The sequence below is a fragment of the Emydura macquarii genome, unplaced genomic scaffold (genome assembly GCF_026122565.2).
Source record: "Emydura macquarii macquarii isolate MOO-44397 ecotype Brisbane River unplaced genomic scaffold, CSIRO-AGI_Emac_v2 contig_1254, whole genome shotgun sequence".
NCBI classification, from domain to species: domain Eukaryota; kingdom Metazoa; phylum Chordata; order Testudines; family Chelidae; genus Emydura; species Emydura macquarii.
Genome location: NW_027131391.1, coordinates 8,676,007 through 8,694,327, shown reverse-complemented (window position 1 = coordinate 8,694,327; position 18,321 = coordinate 8,676,007). Strand labels below are relative to the sequence as shown.

Below are 18,321 nucleotides of genomic sequence, written 5' to 3'. Positions count from 1 at the left end.
GTTAATGGTAGAGTTAGCAAGTGAACACAGATCTCCATGCGCTGTCTAGTGCCCTGCCTCCTTTTGATAGGTTACATTGAAGTGAATCTTTTCAGTGACCTGTGGACTGGGGCCATCCCTCTAGAATGGGGGCACCCCTGTAACTACATGCTTATGTTCCCTTAGAGCTTTACCATGCCCACATATGCCCAGTAGATGTCACTCAATGAGCTTATGATGATAGGGCTGCTTTTAAACGGAAGGGGGAAAGAGGGGTGCCGTTTTTCAGATGAACGTATTTTCTTTTTGATAGTTTGACTAATCCACACCCCGTCATCAGCACCCATAAAGCGATTGGATTTTATACGGGGAGCACATACTATTCGATTTGTCACCTTCTACCGCCTCCCTCCCCAGCCTCCTTGTTTGTATTGCTCACCTGGTAAGTCTTGTCTTCTGGCATTTGGGACAGGAAGTGTCATTTCTTCTGTGTCTGTACAATGCCTGGCATTATGAGGCTGGGCCGGTTTGGGGGTCTTTAGGTGCTGCCGCACTAGAAATGTCAAAAACAATAATCTTTCCTAATAATACAGGTGCCAAATGAATTTTTGCACATATTTCACATGTTCATTGGAATGATCGCTTAACTCTAAAGGGTTAATTCTTAGCTGATAACTGGTGAAGCCCAGGACATTTTGAAGAGATGAAATGATATTGGTAAAGTTTGCTGCCAAAGGCAGCCTGTCTTTCAACTGCTGGTTTATCAGGTTTCTAAAGCTTTAGGATACAGGCAAAGTCTTCCTTTATAAATACGCTTGGAGACCTTGTCTGCTGTTTTCGTCCCTGCATTTTAAGCCTGTGACCATGGCCTGGCTAAGAATGGGAGAGCTGTCTTCTGCCCATTGCTGCTTTGTCTCTGAGCTTCAATATTTCACGAAAACAAGCAGATCTGTGAAATCATTGGAGTAGTTCAATGAAGAGACGCCCAGTTTATTGTCTGCTAGATTTTATATTCCCTTAGCATGGAAGGAGCCTGGGACCTGGAGAGGTTGTGCAAAAGATGCTGTTCGACATAGACTCTTTCAGCAGGAGCTGCTGAGCGGGCTGACCGAGCCTCAGACTATTTTCTCTCTTTTCTGGGGCAGGGAGGGGGGAATAAAAGGAAAAATACGTAATTGGAGAATGGAATCTCCACATCAGAGTCTTTTGGGGGTTGGGCGGGGAGGGGCGACTGCTGTTAATCTCCCTGATGTGCAAATAACAGACTAAGCCGCCTCTTCGCCTCGAGTTTGTAGCCCTGGCTTTTTGGAGGCTTGGTTGGCAGCTGTCCATGGTGCTGATCTGAGCAGCTGCCCCCAGCAGAGCGTCTCTTCTGGATGGGGATTGATTGGAGCTGCCTGCAGATTCAGTCCAGAGATTAGTTGGATCTCTCAGCAAACAGGCAGGGGCTGTAGATCAAATGCAAACAGGAAGCAAGATGAACTGAGAGGTAGAGAGAGAAAACGTGGGAGCAGCGTGGCAGGAGGAGGAGGGGCAGTGTCACTCCAGCTGCTGGTGTTGCAAGACCCTCCGGTGCCCCTGCAACCACTGAGGCAGAGCCACCCCCAGACCTGGGACCAGATCCGCTGGGTGAGTAAAGAGATCACTTTGCACTTCCACTCCCAGCTTCCAACCATGATCCCAGAGCAAAGGGGATGTGATGGGATCTCCCCCTCCCGTATAGCCCACTCTTCCCTCCGACTCCTGTCGTGACAGCTATGCCCAGTGCCTGGAGCCTCTGCTGAACACTCCTCTGGGAAAGGGACCAAGAGGTGCTGAGCGTGCTTACCGCATCCTCTCTGTAGCCATGCAGGATGCAGCTTCCTAGGACATAGAGGGGATGGGGGGTGGGGGTAGGGCTGCTTCCTGGAGAAAGGGGGATCTTCCTACCCAATTCAACCTTGCAAAACCATCACTGATGATTTTATTACCAGCTCGGGCACCAAAGCCATTCACCTTCCCCTACAATGAAATAAATAATGGGATTTTACTTGCCAATCAAAAAAAAAACCAAAACAACAACAACAACAAAAACCTCACCCAGGCAAGGAGACAAGTGAGTTTTGCAAGGCTGGGTTAACTGATATGGGATGAAGAGATCCGCTGGAAAAGCTCGGATCTCCGTATGGCCCAGCCACATTTCTTTGGCCAGGCTCCAGCTGTATGTTACTGAACAGGCTTTGCCTCCAAGTGCTATGGGCAGGGAGAGGAAGCAGAGGCTCTGGGATTGGGGCTGCTAATAACTTCAGTGCCCTGCCTTCCCCTGTGCAAATGTGATTTTTAAATTCAGATTTGTGCAGTGTTCTATGTATAAAATACCAGCGTTCCCCAAGCCTGGATGCTGTCTCGGCATATCGAATCCTCAGTCTCCCTGTGAAGCTGGACCACACAAGAAATCTTGGGTTCCCCGCCCCTCCCAAGCCGCCCCCCTCCTTCCAGCCATCCATGGGGGAGATGTGTCTAAACCTCATGGGTCACCTCTGCCTGCGGCCCCACCAGACTGAGGTCTCCATCACCTGGCAAGGTCAGACAGACGAGCCAGCCCCTGGGAGCTATTACTGCATGCTGCCAAGACAAAGAGCTTGGAAGGGCTTAGTCTGCCGGGGAGATGGGACAGGAGATGTGGGGGGGAAGGCGGGGAATGTGCACGCTGCTAGCGCAGGCAGTTGAGATCCCGCAGCTCAGACAGATTCCTAGAGAAACGATACCTTTATTTTAACCAGCTTGATGTGACACAGGCAGTGGTGTTTTGACAGGCACATTCCAGCAGATTCCTGGCAACTGTCATATACGGTTCAGTTTGTTTGTTAAATGAAGTGTATTTTAAATTACGGTGGTTCTAGCATCTGATTCTTCAGGCTGCTACCTGGATCCTCCTTGTGGGTTTGGGATCCAGGAAAGAATTGGAAGCTATGTAAAATTGAGTATGGATTTTAAGGTTAGTACCGTGAAGAGAGAGCTGCAGTGCCGGCCGGAATTGCTTGAAAAGAACTGGTTTAAAATGAGTGTGTAAAACCTCCCAGGGTATCTGGGCCATCTAGAAAGGGACGTGAATACAGAAGAATGGACATGTGCACCTTTAATAACAGAGTTATCAAAAGTATTAACACACGCACATATATATAGCAATTTTGATGCCAAATCGGTTTCCAAAGATTCACTTTGAACTACTTACGTTTTTCTGATCAGATGATAGTGTGTATGTGTAAATGTCTCTGTTTTCCAATAGTCTGTTGGACAATAGTGGAGATGTTGGTTTGAGCTGAGAAAACCTACTGCTTAACGTTGTGCTATATTATATTGGGGTGTTTGGTATTTATTTGATGGTTATGAGGCTTGGCCATGGCTGGTTAGGTGAATAATTAGAAATGAAAGGAAAGAGACGTATTAAGATGTTATCCTTGTCTCACAGATAGGCAATTAAAAATATTTTTCAATATTAATTTAATAACATTTCTTTAAAATCACAGGATTTTTGCTGTATTAATTCTGAACAAAACTATCAAATATCAAATAATATCAAATCAATAATATCAAAATTTTTCTCAAGCACATAATAGTATCACATTACTATTATTTATTATTAATTAATTAGTAATAACAATAATGATCTGCCAGTGGTGTTTTGGGGGAGTTGGGGCACAGTTGACTTTACTAGACACCTGGCAGGAGCTACCTGGCCTGCCTCTCTGGATCAGTTGCAGTGCCTGACTGGATATAACTCCACTTTAAAACAATGCCAGACTCTACTAATGGTCGCATGACAGTCACATTCCCTACTGTAGCTGAAGAAAAGCACTTCCCTGTTTCTAATTCAGAGTTAAAGTGCAGGGACAGATTTCTTTTGCCTATGGTCCCCGGACCCATAATATTTTGGTTGCTAAAAAGGAAATTGTGTGATTAGATTTTGCTGCTCTTTTTATTTTTAAGTAACAAATTTCCTGAATTAGGGAAAACATTTGGGTAGTGCTATTAGACGCTAACAGTAGAACTCTGTACATCTGGCAGGAGCCAGAAAGCACACGCTATTTTAACGAGGCATCCAGGTAGGGAAATATTGGATATGGGGGGGATGAAAGATCCTCCGGTGCTCCTGATGCTGTGATTTAAAATCAGAGAACAGTGAATGTTTAAGGTCCATAGCACTGAACTTTCCCCTTTGTTCAAACTGTGTTAGGCCAGGTTTTTATTTTTCTTACTGTCATGCACAGAATAGTTTGCTTAAGACTTTTTAGAAATGTACTTCTAATGCAGGTAATGAGTCTCTGTGAATTGCTAACGATTTCATGCATTAATAACGAGAGTCCTGGAGCACTTTAAAGACTAACAAATTTAATTTCTGCAGGCATAAGCTTTTGTGGGCTGCAACCCACTTCGTCAGATGCAAGAAATAGAAATTCGATAGGGGGTATATCTATACATCCAAGGGTAAGGAACAGCAATGGGGAGGGTAGCTGCAGAAATTACATTTGTTAGTCTTTGAAGTGCTACAGGACTCTCATTGTTTTTGCTGTATACAGACTAACCCGGCTACCCCTCTGGGATTATTTCATGCATGTTTCTCAGTGACTGAATGCATGGCGTTTGGAGGCTATAATGAAAAATATGAATGATTTTTTTTTTTTGCGATGGACTTTGTTCTTCAAAACCTGATATAAGTTGCTGCAGAAATGTCAATATTTCATCCTTTTTTCAAGAAAACGATAAAAATCTATCTTCTATAATGTCAGTGTCTATTGATCCATGCGAAGCATTGATACTTCTGGGGAACAGAGACCTGCATTTAAATGCCAGATTCCAGTGACAAGAAAACAAATATTCAAAGCCATTCCCAGTCAGAAACCAGCAGATGTGTTACTGTCAAGAGCTAGTTTTCTGACACTTTAGCCTCCTTGGTCATCAGGTGGTGACTTCCTAGTTAAAGTTTTAGGTTTTCTTTTAATTATTTGATAGTAAGATCTTATATTACAACACAATATGTGGCTGTGCATTTTCTCTGGGCCCTTTTCTGTCTTAGCTTTTGTAGTGATTCTGTGCACTTTTAATTCATGGCACTGAGGCGCTGCTTCTGAGAGCAAAGCAATCCCTTAATCTGTGTATCAATGCATCACAGTCAGGGTCCATTCCTGCTCCTGTTGAAATCAGTGGCAAAATCTCCCATTGACGTCAACGGGGGAAAGACCGGGGTACTATCAGACAAACTAGAAGAACACAGCAGAAGACAGATTGTCTCTACAGTCCATCTGCTTAGCAGTTTATGATTCATAAATACGTAGAACGTGGTCGTAGGCAATTTATGCTGCTAACGAGCAGGCCTAATTGAAGCGTACGTGAGCAGAAATTTTGTGGACTAATAGAAGATCCATCCTTTAGCGACTCAGGATCCCAGGCTGGGAGAAGGTTTATTTTAATTATTCAGTTTACCTTCATCAGTAAGGTAAATTTCACTTTGGGTAGTAATGCAAAACCAATGCAGCAAGGATGACTATCTGTCCGCCATTGGTGTCAGTGGAGCAGATACAGCCTAGGGGTGGTTTTGTCATTCTAATGTTGCTTTCTGAATTAAAGAAAGTAAGGTAGGAAGGTCAACACAGAATCAATATCAAGGAGAAAAGCCACCCCCTCCCTGCAGGCAACTGAATGTAAGGAAGGGCACATTAGGGGTTTTATCTCTGGTATAAAACTAATTAAAGGCCCTCCATGTGTCTGCCTATCTGGGACCACGGAGGTCGGAGATCTTCTCTTTTGACTTCCTCTGTGACCGTGGGCAAGTCACTTCGCCCAACATTTTCTAGGGTGACCACGGCTTCTGAGTACTCAGGTTTTGGGAGTACAGCTTGAGATGCTTTCGGGCTGATTTTCAGAAGTGCCGAGCACCCCACACATGCCATGAACTTCAGTTGGAGCCAAGGGTGGCTCACGCCCACTGACTATCAAATCCCAGTGTCGCAAGCTGGGAACCTCAGAATTAAGACAGGTGAAATTAAAGGCCTTCTCTTTCTCTTGCCTCTGTCTCCACTTTGGTAAGATAATATTGCTGTCGTGAGGGGTGGGAAGCCTAAATCATTAATGTTTGCCAAGTGCTTTGTGTTTATAAAGCCCTTTGCAGTGCTGAGATGGAAGGTGCTAGAGAAGGACAAAGTATTATTAGCATTGTAAGACCTAGAGTGTTGGAGCTATTTTTAATATTGATCTTTTTAAACCAATGTGTGGAAAGAAATTACCTACAAGAGAATTGTGACATGAGCCTGCATTGTTCTTTTGCACCGGAGTGTATTAAGCCTCTGCTGGCCCAGCTGAAAAAGGTCAAACCAAACATCCAGAATCTCTTTCTCTGAATGTTTTTTCATATCTGCGTATGTGGGTTTGAGCCATAAGTTTCCTGACCGTGGCTTAACAATCAAGTTGGTCGTGTTTGGAGCTGGGAGATGAATAACTGGGGTTTGTGGCCATATGTGACATGCATATCACACAGCTGCCCTGCGTGATTCTTGAAATGCCAGCTCTCTTGCAGATTGTCTGATCGAAGCTGACTTACTATTAAGGTGTGAATGATAGGGGCAGTGTACAATTAAATGCATATTATATAAAGACTGGAATATGGGGAGGGATGATTCCAAGCAGACCCACTGACTAAAGATGTCTAGGATATCAATTCTCTGAATACACCCTGTATGTACCAATGGAGACTACATCATTCAGAAGAAAAATCTACACCCTGATTCTTTTCAGTTCATGGTAGCAGTGATAACTGCTGCTTAGGGCATTTCTTAGGAGCAAGGTATAGCCTATGGAACGTGCACGAAGAAGTGATTATAGCTGTTTATACCTTAGTTCTGTATATTTTGAAAGGATCCATTCAAATTACTGGCAAACGTGACCTCTCCTAGGTTGTTTCCACTACTGATGGCAAGGTGAAATCGTGCACTGGCCCCCAGCGACGGGTCAGGTTTTGAGATGTTAGCCATGTTTCGTAGCGTACTGTTGGAGGGCACACAGATACTATGGCAAGGAGGGCAGTATAAGAACCTGTATAGACTAGAATGGAAGATCCTGTTGCATGAAGGAAGGAAGACGTTGCCACCATTATGGGCAGGTGGAATAGCTCGCTTAATAGGTGGTTTGAAAGGACTGTAGGTTCTAAAGATGGAGAGCCAACCTGCTGACTCACCCTGGCAGTCAGACCCGGTGGCTCAAACCCAGGAGTTTGAAAGGTTGAGAGTCTCTCTGAAGCTGATGGAACAAGGGATCCTGTCGGGAGAAACTCTAGGGATAGCCACACTCAGGAGGGAGCATATGCGAGCTTCATGTTTGTTTAGGTTAACAATAAATACCCTCCCAACCCCGGGGCAGGGGAGGCTTGAAGCATGTCAAGCATGTGTGTATGCTGCACTGGGAGCAGGGAGTAATGGCACCAGTTTAGTTACTAGGCCATTTTCTACCCTTGAACTCCCTAGAACAGGAGCTGTCGATAGAAGAGCGCGTTAAGACCTTTGTACCATGTTGACGAGTGCTGTGGATCAGTGTGGGGAGAGAGAATCCTGGCTGAGTTAACCTCCCATGGCAGGTAGGCCAAAGGTTGGAACATGGCAGCGTAAGTGCAGGAAGAAGAAAGTAGATGTCTGGAACAGCTGATCGTGACGCCATCCATCTGCTTGACTAAGAATAAGGACAGATCTTTCATCAACATCAGAACTAGCAGTGCGCTTTAGCGAGAAGCTTGTGTCGGAATTGCATAGTCATTGCTTATAGAAGGGATAGGAGTGAGAAAAGCGTGGGGTAAAGAGGCAGAGAAGCAAAGATGCCTTTATCAGTCTATGAACATCCTTAATTTTTTATTCCTCTTTATTTCCTGCTCAGAGAGCAATAATACTTCCTCTGAAGTTTAGGATTAGCTAGCAAGTGCAATTTTACCTGTTACGCAGGGAAACAACTGGAATGCTTAAAGCACTGTGTAGTTGCTCTGTGAAAAGAAAACCTTGGAAATTCTCTCTAGCCATGTAAAGTTTGTGTAGACCATTTTGTCTTGTCGGGATAAATAATGGGGTGACAGCACCACCTATCTTTAAGGTTGCCCAACACTTCCCATTATAAGACCCTGTGTTCAGTTGCTTATAACTGCCAACATTTAGTCATTTTGGTTGAAGTTTTTCATGACAGATGTCGGCCCGAGGCTGAATCTTTTTGGAAAGTTTCACCCAAAATGGGTCAGCCGTTTTTAGACCAAAGATCGGGAAACAAACCTTGTTTTGACATTTAAAAAAATGTCGGTGACCTTTTCTTTGAGAAACTCTAGTGCCCGTGTGCTTTGAAGCACTTGAAAATTGGCAACGGGGATGGCCTTTGTGTCTTTTGCTGTCCCAGTGAAATTCTGCCCAAATTTGACGAAGTTATAAACCTTTGAAAACTTTCTGTTCACACACGTTCCGTTGAGACTTGCTAGAGTGTAATCACTAAAATCTCCAAAGATTGCACCCTGAGAACTGCCTTGCCTCTCCCAGCTCCTGGTGTTGACCAGACTGCGTATGCACCATCCCCAGACAGTGACTGAGTATGCTCCCTCCAGCCCAGGGCGACAGGGATAAAGCTGCACTTTCTTGATGATGGTAGCTCCCGGCTGCTGCAGGCATCAGAACTGACAGCAGGGAGCCTGTGTTTCCTGTGCTCTCAACGGCCCCCTGCCGCTGCCCAGGTATTGTGAAGGAAGAAGCCACCTGACTCAAATGTAGACGGGAACAAGAGCCGGACCAGCGGGGTAGGGGAGGAAAAGTAGATTAGGACAAGGAGCCTGATGAGACTCAGGCAGGAGGGGCAGAAAGTGAGAGACAACAGCCTCCATCACTGCAGAACCCTGATTCATCCTCAGAGCTGGTTTATTCTGTGCACTGAAGCAGGCAGGGGTCCTGTGGAACAATTATATGTGATGATGTAATTAAAGACTACATCATAATGCATGTGCACAAGGGGCCAAATTAATGTTTTACAGGCAACCGTAATTCAGGCATTTCCTGCCTTTTGAGTGCTTGACTTTGCATCCTTTGTTATTTTATAACATCATTTTGTGTGTCTAATATATATTAAAGCGGATGCATAGCTGTTTGAGAATTTAACAATGCTGTAATAATAATTCACACCAGCTTGTATTTCTGCCCTCAAGTATCCCCAAGAAACCTACACATTTAACAGAGAGAGGCCCAATGCTGCAAGCGTTCCTCATTGGAGTGGGCTTACTCACAGTAGAACTTCTCATGTAAGTCAAGGTTGGCAGGATCAGGGTAATAGGAGTCACTTTTCCCCTCCTTCCTCCCCCCCCCCAGAAATGCAGCCACCTCTCAGATGGAAGGGAGCAGCTGTTTAATTGTGCACAGCAACTCTATGTAGCAGTTTAGAACAGATAGCGAAGATGACTTGCTTCTTACTGTATCCTGCTGAAGCTACAGGGAAAAATTAGGTTGAGAAATTCTAATGGATTGAACTGGCATTTGGTCGGTTTTAACAACCCTGATCTTATTAAATATGCTACATTTCTTTTTTCAACTGAATACATGTTTTTATTTGCTGGTGTTAAAGAACATACATTTTGGTAAATAAAAATGAAAGAAATACGACAAAGTTCTTCAGGTAGACGATAATAGTGTTTTTAAAAAGCCACTGCCAGGATAAAATCTACATAAAAATAATATAGGAAAATGCTTCCACCTGTTACTAATCATGCTTTGGAATATGAAAAGTGAAAGGATGTTAATCTAGTTTACTTTCTCTCTGAATTTCACCCAACTAGACTAGAGACAAAAGTGAAACTGACCAGTCTCTAGTTTCATTTTCTGGTTCTCTCCTATACTAGCATGCAAAAACAAGGAGAGTCCTGTAGCACCTTAAAGACTAACAAATTACTAGCATGTTGTTTGGGATGCAAAGGCTACAAAGGAATGTTTACATTTAAAAGACAAACATGCTTTCCTGGAAATTAAAAAAACCTCCCTCAAAACCACTGCTATTAATATTATTAACAAAGCCTAAAATTAGCGCTGGTGACTCCAGCTGGCTGTGCTTTTTTTAATAGTTTTTATTAATAACAAATGTTTATATTGTAGGTTTTACAGTTTGCTCGTGAATGAATCTGTGATTTTGGTAATGAGAAGCAAAGCATGGTATTCTTTTCAATTATTTTGCCAGGTTGTCTCCCTGTTTCTTCCCCTCTTCTCTCATGCCTGCAGTTGTGGGATCGTCTAGCTTAGAATTTCACCCATTGGCAGAAAAGCTGTTGTGTGTTCTGACTCCCAGAGCATGGATCAGATGTGACATATGGCAGGGCAGCTGTGTACTCAGCACTCTTCCTAAGGAGGCCTGTGTTCTTTGAGGTGTCTTTGGACTCCTGCAGCTCTGTTTTTGCTAGGGGTTTGTCAAAGGGCATGCCTGCCTTGTAGCGCCCCTGCATGGCTCTGCCACACCCTGCCTCAGTTTCCCCTTCACAGGTTCCCAGGAATAATCCAGAGACTTGTATCAAATAACAAACCCTTTTCTTTGTGACTGGGTTATTAACCCAAGGTAAAGTCAAACCCAAAGCAAAGTCTCTTCCGCATCTCCCGCCTTGGTCTCCCACTGGGCACAGCCCCTCATCCCTGTGGTCTGTGTGACTCCAAGCCCCTCCACTAGGAACAGTTTTCAGCCCTCCCAGACCCTGCTCAGTCTCCCCTGCCAGGCCTGTAGTGTCTCCCCCTTCAAGTCAGGCCTCCTCCTTGACCTGTGCTTCTGGACTCTCAGCTGCAGTTGTCCCTCACTGCTGTCGCCTTTTGTACGGCCCAGGGGCTTTCCCTTATCGCAGTTGGGCAGCAGGTAATTAGTCGCAGGTGCACTGGACCCCGTGAAGCGGCTCCTTGTTTCCCGGTCTCTCTCGAGTTCTTGGTAGTGCCGCCTTTCTTTTTGCCTGCAGTGATTCCTAGCTGTTATGTAGCACTTTTCATCCGGAGCGCTCATGGTGCTTTCCAAAGGAGAAACTGGAGCACAGGGAGGCAAAGGGACTTGCCCAGAGTCACACAGCAGGTCTGCGGTAGTCAGAAATAGACCCTGAGTCCTGATTTCCAGAAGAGTGCCCTATTCTCTGGCCCACCCTGGGGAACCTTCACTTCATTCGCGGCCTGTGGAGGGTATCCAGGACAGTGGTCCGCCTTCCAGAGTCGTGGTCACATGAGAAAGCGAGTTTGCCAGGTCTCTGTCCACTGTGAATCTTTGCGCAGATCACTGCAGGTCCGACCTGAAGTGCGTTGGTGCCGCTCTGTGGGAAGGTTGCACCGACCCTGCCTGCTTGGCTTTATCTCTTGCAGAAAGCACCAAATTCACAGGAAAGAAGAAAGACGAAGTGTGCGATTAGGAGCCCAAGGGGAGATGGGTTTTTCTTCCTAGGCACTGTTGCTCACCGTCCTCCGCTCTGCCTCTGCCGGTCTTCCCACTGATTCCACTGTGGTTTGCATTCCCTCTCGCCCACCCACTCTGCCACTGTTGTGTAATAACAAACCTCAGACCGGATAAACCACATGCTTGCCACATTTCTGAAATTTCATCAGAGGGAAGAAGGTGAAGCAAAATGTGGCAGAGTGCTCAAAATATCACACCGCTAAACAAACAACCTTCTCAAACTGCACTAGAGGTCCACTCAGCCATTTCCCCCATGAAATATACGACAAAAGGTTCCCGTTTTGCTGTGAAAATTTGGAGGAACAAAACCAGGATGTTTTCTTCCCACAATGTTCATCTGAACATGAGATCCTCACTTCAAAGCTTACTGTATACATTTTACTGCTAAAATCTCTGTTCACAACAGAGTGAATTATATCCAGAGTCCAAACCAAGGACTACATGTTCAAGGGAACCAACAAATTAAAAATCCAACTCTCTCTGAAGTTGTTTTACCTACTATTGTTACAAGTCACCCCTACGATAATTGGAACTGACAGAGATTAGAGACACATAGGGTCAGGGATAGTATCAGAAATTATTTTTAGCTCATTTTTTTGGGAACTGACTAGGTTTCCAATATACGGTGTCATGTTCATGCAGTTTGTAAGGCTTGTGTATGCTACTTTAACTGAGAAGGTCCACAACTGAGCTTGCCTGCAACTTTTCCCTGGACTGATGTTAGTTGGGGGGAAAACAAACTGCATTTACGTGACAGTGTGCGTAGAGGAGCTGTCTACAGGAACTAAAGGCAAATGTGTCTTGAAAACCCACGTCTGCCATGATGGCTGTCTATAGTGAATTGTATTGATTAGTAGAAGAATTTCCTTCGGTTCTTCCCTTTCCTGATGTCTGTCTACTTGTCTGCCTGTCTGTCTTGAGCCTGTGAGATCCTCAGGGCGAGCACCATCCCTTGAATGCTTGGAAAGTGCTAGCACAACAAAGAAATATTAAAAATACAGTTAAATGTCTCTCTCTCTTTCCTCTTGTGGCAGGGCCAGGAGTGGGTAACACAGCAGGGAAAACGGAGGGCATGTGGTTTGCCTTCTTTAATTCAGCCTCTAAAAACCTGTCTAGTGTCACGTGTCAGAGTAAAAAGGGAGATTTTTGACTCGCGTAGAAATGGCAAGGCCCTGGGCTCAGAACACCCATTTGGACGTGAGAGAAGCACACAGACATTAAAGGGTAGGAAAATATTAGCAAATCGGGCAGGTAATGCTTCTGCTTCAGGAATTCCCCATCGCACCAAACAGAGTGTTGGCACCTTATTACTATTGCTAGTCATCCTCATCTAGGGCCAGAGAAACCTGCCTGCAGAAATACTGGTGAGAAGAAAATCTGTGACGGTCTCCTCATGGGCTGTCCCCATGGTTATTTCATTGGGTGGGGTGGGGGAGGGATAAAGGGGTTTGAAATTTGCTTCCCCAAAGAATGAGCTGCTAGTCTACACTCGGGGTGAAATTCACCTCGTACATAGGGCCAGCACAAGAACTGCCGCTCAAATCCCACTGACATCCTCAACAGAGGGCTTGTGAAGAAATACCAGGCTGAGTTTGAATGCTGGGAGCAAAGGAAACGAAATTGATTAGGTAGGCCAAACATTTCACATGGCGCCGCCTACAGTTGGCACCTAAATCTGTATTTAGGCAGCTAAATAAGTGAGCTAATTTTCAGAGGCTGTGCACTTGCAGTAAATCACAACACTCATCATAATAGTTGTGCAAGAATGCTAGCTTGTGCTGGGAGTGGAAGATGGTATTTGCAAATTTGGGCCTCAATCCTAATATCTGAGATGCTAACATGGCCCCTAGTTCCAGTCTGACTGGCAGAGCTAATGGCAGGTTTGGGGCTGTGATTCTGAGTGAAATTTATGGAGAATTTTTCAGTAGGTTTTTTCCCATAGAAATTGCTGTTCATATGAAATTCTAGTTTTCATGTGCAAAAACTGCCATTTGTTTTTGCCGAAAATTTAGGATAAAAGCAAACAAAAGTGTGTGTGTGTGTGTGTGTGTGTGTGTGTGTGTTGTGAACCTCTTATTTTACCCTCACCTGTTTTGCAGAAGGTGAGATGTTTTTACACCCTTCTAGAACTGCATTCAGTTTCCATCTAGGATATCTTGAAAAATGTATTTACTGTATAGATATGTAATCTCTGGAAGATGTCATTTAAAAGATGAAATTCAGATCTTTGCTTTGTTCTAAAACGTTGGAATTCTCACTAAAATTGGCAGAGAATAGCAACAGTAAAATCTTAAGCCTTGTAAATATTTGACAGCAGTTCCGTCTCCAGTACCCTAAATCTTTGCTTACCAGCCAACTGTTCGGTTTGCTGAATGACATATAGTAATGAGCTTGCTGAAGCAGTTTACAGTACATTGAGTTGTGATTTATGCAGCATTTCCTCCTAGACCTATCAGTTGCGCCCAACCCACCCCCAACTGAGTAAAACATTAAGGCTTGGGAAAATCCAAATGGAACATAAAATACAGGGGTGGGAAACCATGGGGTCATCTGATTGTTAAGAGAAATGCCTGGGGTTTCCTGGCTAAGCTGTTGGGCTGATTTAAAATGTTGCCTGTGGAAAACCCTTAATCAAGGTCCTTAAAAAAGTCTTCTGATGCGGATTATAGGCGAGTGTCCTAAAAATAACTTGCAGCAGTATTTAAAGAGACAAGCCTGTTTCAAATAACTTTATCCTCCCAGAAATGTTATCCCTTCACAGTCGGTTCTCAGGATGAATTTCCTAAAGCATTATCTGCACTGTATTAGAGACAGCTTTAGGAAAGCCTTCTATCGGGTCATGCCTGGGGTTGTTTTTTCCTTGCTCCCTGATCGTCTGGATCCATCTTTCCGGCACTGACGGAGTTAAGCGTTGCCTTATGCACTGAAGTAAGCAGTGGTGCATTCTGGTACCAAGGTGGTTTGATGGTTGCTGTGAGTTCCATGCTATAGTGCACTGGTAACAGCATGGGGCGAGAATTTATCATGTGAAATGTGGAACTGTAAGTGCAGCGATGCAGCATTAGAGCTGATTGCTGAATAAGGACATTTTTTATCCATCCCAAGGCTGGCTAATAGTAATGTAGAGCTTATTAGCATCCACGAGAGCGGTCCAGCTGTGGGGATGAAGGGTAGGGGCTGCTGGGAGACAGGATCCGTTCGTTCCTTCTGCAACTCCGGCTGTCTGAATAAATTTAAGAAGGGTTAGTGGCCTTCCCGGCTTCCTAATGGAGGCCTATGTTCATCTAATCAGCCCTTGTTCTATTGCTGGTATTTTTACTGCATGATCAATTCAGTCAAGTGTGCATTCCATCAGCAGAAGGCATGGATTTTTAAAATGTCACGCACAACGGTTTCTGTGTTTGGATTGTCTTGCAATGTGTTTTGGGGCGATGGAGGGTTTGTTGCAGCTAGAAAGGTGTCTTCCTGAGATGTCTTTGAATTTAACTTCATGCAGAAGCAGAAATGTAATAAGTCAAGGATTAATATATGAAAAAGCAACCCATCTTCCATGTTGCATGGTGATATTGCATGTTCTCTCCGAACAGAGAGCTGACTTGTTAATTGCCTAAAAGGGGCAATTGGGAACTGTGTTGCTGCATCTTTTGTCATCTCTGTTTTCAGCTTTATCAAGTGTGTGGCACTTTCACTTGGATGAGTTGTATTAAATCATGAAGGTCATAGAAATCCATCCCCCCACACACCCTGTGTTTCGGTCTGGTTCTAGTGCTGACACGGTTAAACGCCATTGTATTTCATTCTTTAGCATTTGGGGTATTTTTAGTAAGTGAAAATAGTTAATTGGGGTGTTTGTTCATTGTGGGTAAATTAGCTGCTGCCAGAGATGAGCTTCCGCCTATTGATCTGTAAGAACAGCTGGTTTTCATTGTAATTGAAATGGCACGAGAGATAAAATGTGGAGGTTTCACTTTTGTGCCCCGAAACTTGCCTTGTCAGTTAAGACATCTCACTTACTATGGGGCTCAGAAATGAACAATGAATATAGCTGATTGGTGGCAAACTGTATGATAAGTTCCTGAATTCCACATGCCTGCTGTTTAAAAGAGTTTAAATTTACTACAGTAAATTCTCAATACTCGGGATGACTTCATGGTATGTTATGGAGTCCGTCTGAGAACTCCGGGTCATACGGTTTCTGAGTCTGTGAAGCAATGTATGGAACAGAACCAATTTGGGACTGAAACTTGCCCTTGGAACACTCGGGAAGGATTTCATTCTTATTTCTGGGTCAGGGTCTGAGGACTGTACTCGTTGTATTCAGACCCTGGAGACAGTGAGAACTTGGCCAGTAAGAACCTCAAAGTTCGGTCTCTTGTTTGTTTTATTTAGAGGCATTTGTTTTTCTCAGGCCCTGATCTTGCCGCTTGTCCTGTGCAAGCCTGTGATCCTACGGAGCCCTGCTGACTGGAGCGGAGCTCCTGGTGGGCACAGGAGTCTGTGAAAGCAGAACAGTTTGCAAGGCGGGGGGGGGGAGCCTCAGATAAGACATGAAACTCCATGACTAGGCCTCAGGGTGGTTACAATGGGTCGGGCAAGTTTAAGGATGACATGCCGTAGAATTCTGCTTCTCGGGGTTTTCAACGAGTCACTGTCTTCAATACTCTTCTCTTTGCACTGTAAGTAGCTGCTTTCCAACTGAGCATAGCATCTCTCTCATGAGTACCATTTAGAGAAATTATATTCACAGCCACTTTTAACTCCATCAGCTTTTTTTCTTGTGTTGGTTTGCGAGTTGCCACCAAGCAAGGGACCAGTTGGAAAACTTGCTGATCATATAGTTCTCCGAGTGGGCATCTCCAGTCAAAGGGTAATTTTCCCAGAGGGCCTTTGAGAAGGGCTTCTTTGCTGCAGTGGCATTAACGGCTGGTTTGATTATTTATTGTTTGCATTGCAGTAATGCCTAGTGGTCCCAGTGGGGACTGGGATCCCACTGTGCTGTGCATTTTGTTTTGTGCTCAGCTTTAGTTGCTATCATTTTGATTTAGTCTGGGGTTATCAAATGGGCCAAAGGAAGTGAGGCACCAAAATCCCATTGAAATTCAGTGGGAGTCGCTCTTCTCATTACCATTTCTCCTTTGAAAATCCCAATCTTAAAGTTTACCTTTCTGTTTAAAAAAATAAATAAATAAAAACAACAACAAAAAAACCCCACTGAAAACTGAGAGAGTTTAAATTCAGTGTTTCCTTCATACTGCAAACTGTGATCCTGGTTTTTGTGGCATGAAAATTTGTCCCCTGGGAACTGAACTAAGTCCACCAAACCCATTTCACATAGCTACAGTACACTATACACAAACTTCTACCCCCAGCCTGTAAAATTTCAAGCATAACTTTGCATTAAATTAAGTAGTTTCTTTAATTTCCTATTTTGCTAAAGGTGGAGGAAGCAGAGACACAATGTGGTGGTGCAGCATGGACTTCAAAGTGCAGTTAGATTGTTCATACAAATCAAATGTTATGCGCGTTGGGATGTTACAGTGAGTTACTGATGGGTGACAAAGGGGAAGCACATTCCTAGCATCAGATTGTCCCATTTTTTATAGTTTTCATCTTTTGTGTAGCTGTGCACTATTTTTATAGATGTTATATAATGATATATGTACAGAAAGAGGCGTTCACACACACACACACACACACACACACACACACAATCTGTTGTGTGTTATGTAACACACACACACACACATTGAATTAACTCCACAGTTAAACAGTGAAACCACCTGATTCTGGGAGAAAAATGCATTGCCAGGTTAAAAATAGTAGAGAGGGCCAAGGACATTTTTTATATTGGACCAACTTCTGTTGGTGGGAGAGACCAGCTTTAGAGCTTACACCAGGCTCTTCTTCAGGTCTGGGAAACCTATTCAGAGCTAAGTACAAGGTGGAACAAATTGTTTAGCGTAAATAGTTAACACGTATTTCAACAGACCTTTCAAGGCGAAGTGTCTGTTAGCACCCAGGCATCTGGGGTTGTTAGTGGGTTATAGATTGTTGTAATAAGCCATAAATCCTTCGTCTCTGTTCAGTCCATGATTTTTAGCATCTAGCAAAGTTATGAATTTAAGCTCCCAGGCTCATCTTTTGAAGGTGTTGTGCAGGTTCCCTTTGAGGCAGAGAGGTCAGGTATAGCGGGATTGCTTTGTGGACAGTGGTCACCCACTGGCCTGGGCTGCACTGAAAAATTAGGTCAGTTGAACTATGTTGTTCGGGGTGTGAAAAATCCACACCCCTAAGCAGCACTGCTCAGCCGACCGAAACCCAGTGTAGACAGTTGGTTGACAGAGGAATTCTCCCATTGACCTAACTAGCGTCATGTGGGAAGGTGAATTACCTCCGCCGACTGGAGAACCTCTCCCATCAGCATAAGTAGTGTCCATGCTGAAGTGTTGCGGTGACGCAGCGGCAGAGGTGCAGCTTTGTCACTGTAGCAATTTAAGTGTAGACAAGCCCCACTTCTCACACAATGATCCCTCTATATCTGATCTCTCTCAGCCCTCATCCTCAAAGGGAACCTGCACAACGAGTGCTTGCTTCTTGACTGAAGTATGTCGTGCGGTCGGTTTGTTTGGGGCACTGTCCGTCCGTGGGCTGATCCTAGTGACCTGCTAGGCACGGCTGAGAGCTTCTGAGCGAGGCTTTGATCCCCGAGCTCTTTAGCACCCATTAACCCTTAACCACAGGGGTTGGCTACTCAGGGAGAACCAGGGTTTAACAAGCCCACTGCTAAGCGACCAAGGGGGCAGCAAACAGGTGAGTTTCAGGAGGGCGTTTAAAAGGGGAGGGGGGGTAGATACACTTCATTAACATTCTGTAAAGTAAAGACAATAC

At 44.4% G+C, this 18,321-nt stretch overlaps 1 protein-coding gene across 2 annotated transcripts in view; it reads left to right on the top strand.

Annotated features, from left to right (window-relative positions):
* Nucleotides 1-18,321, top strand: part of OSBP2 (oxysterol binding protein 2) — a 262,872-nt gene that overhangs the window by 90,410 nt on the left and 154,141 nt on the right. The window contains exon 1 of one of the 2 annotated variants that reach the window (XM_067550192.1): nt 15,982-16,109. The exons of the other annotated variant lie outside the window; for it this stretch is intronic. Coding sequence (XP_067406293.1) covers nt 16,016-16,109 — 94 coding nt within the window. The 5' untranslated portion in view covers nt 15,982-16,015. Of the gene's footprint in view, nt 1-15,981; nt 16,110-18,321 lie in introns of those variants that run through there. 2 annotated transcript variants of the gene reach the window in all.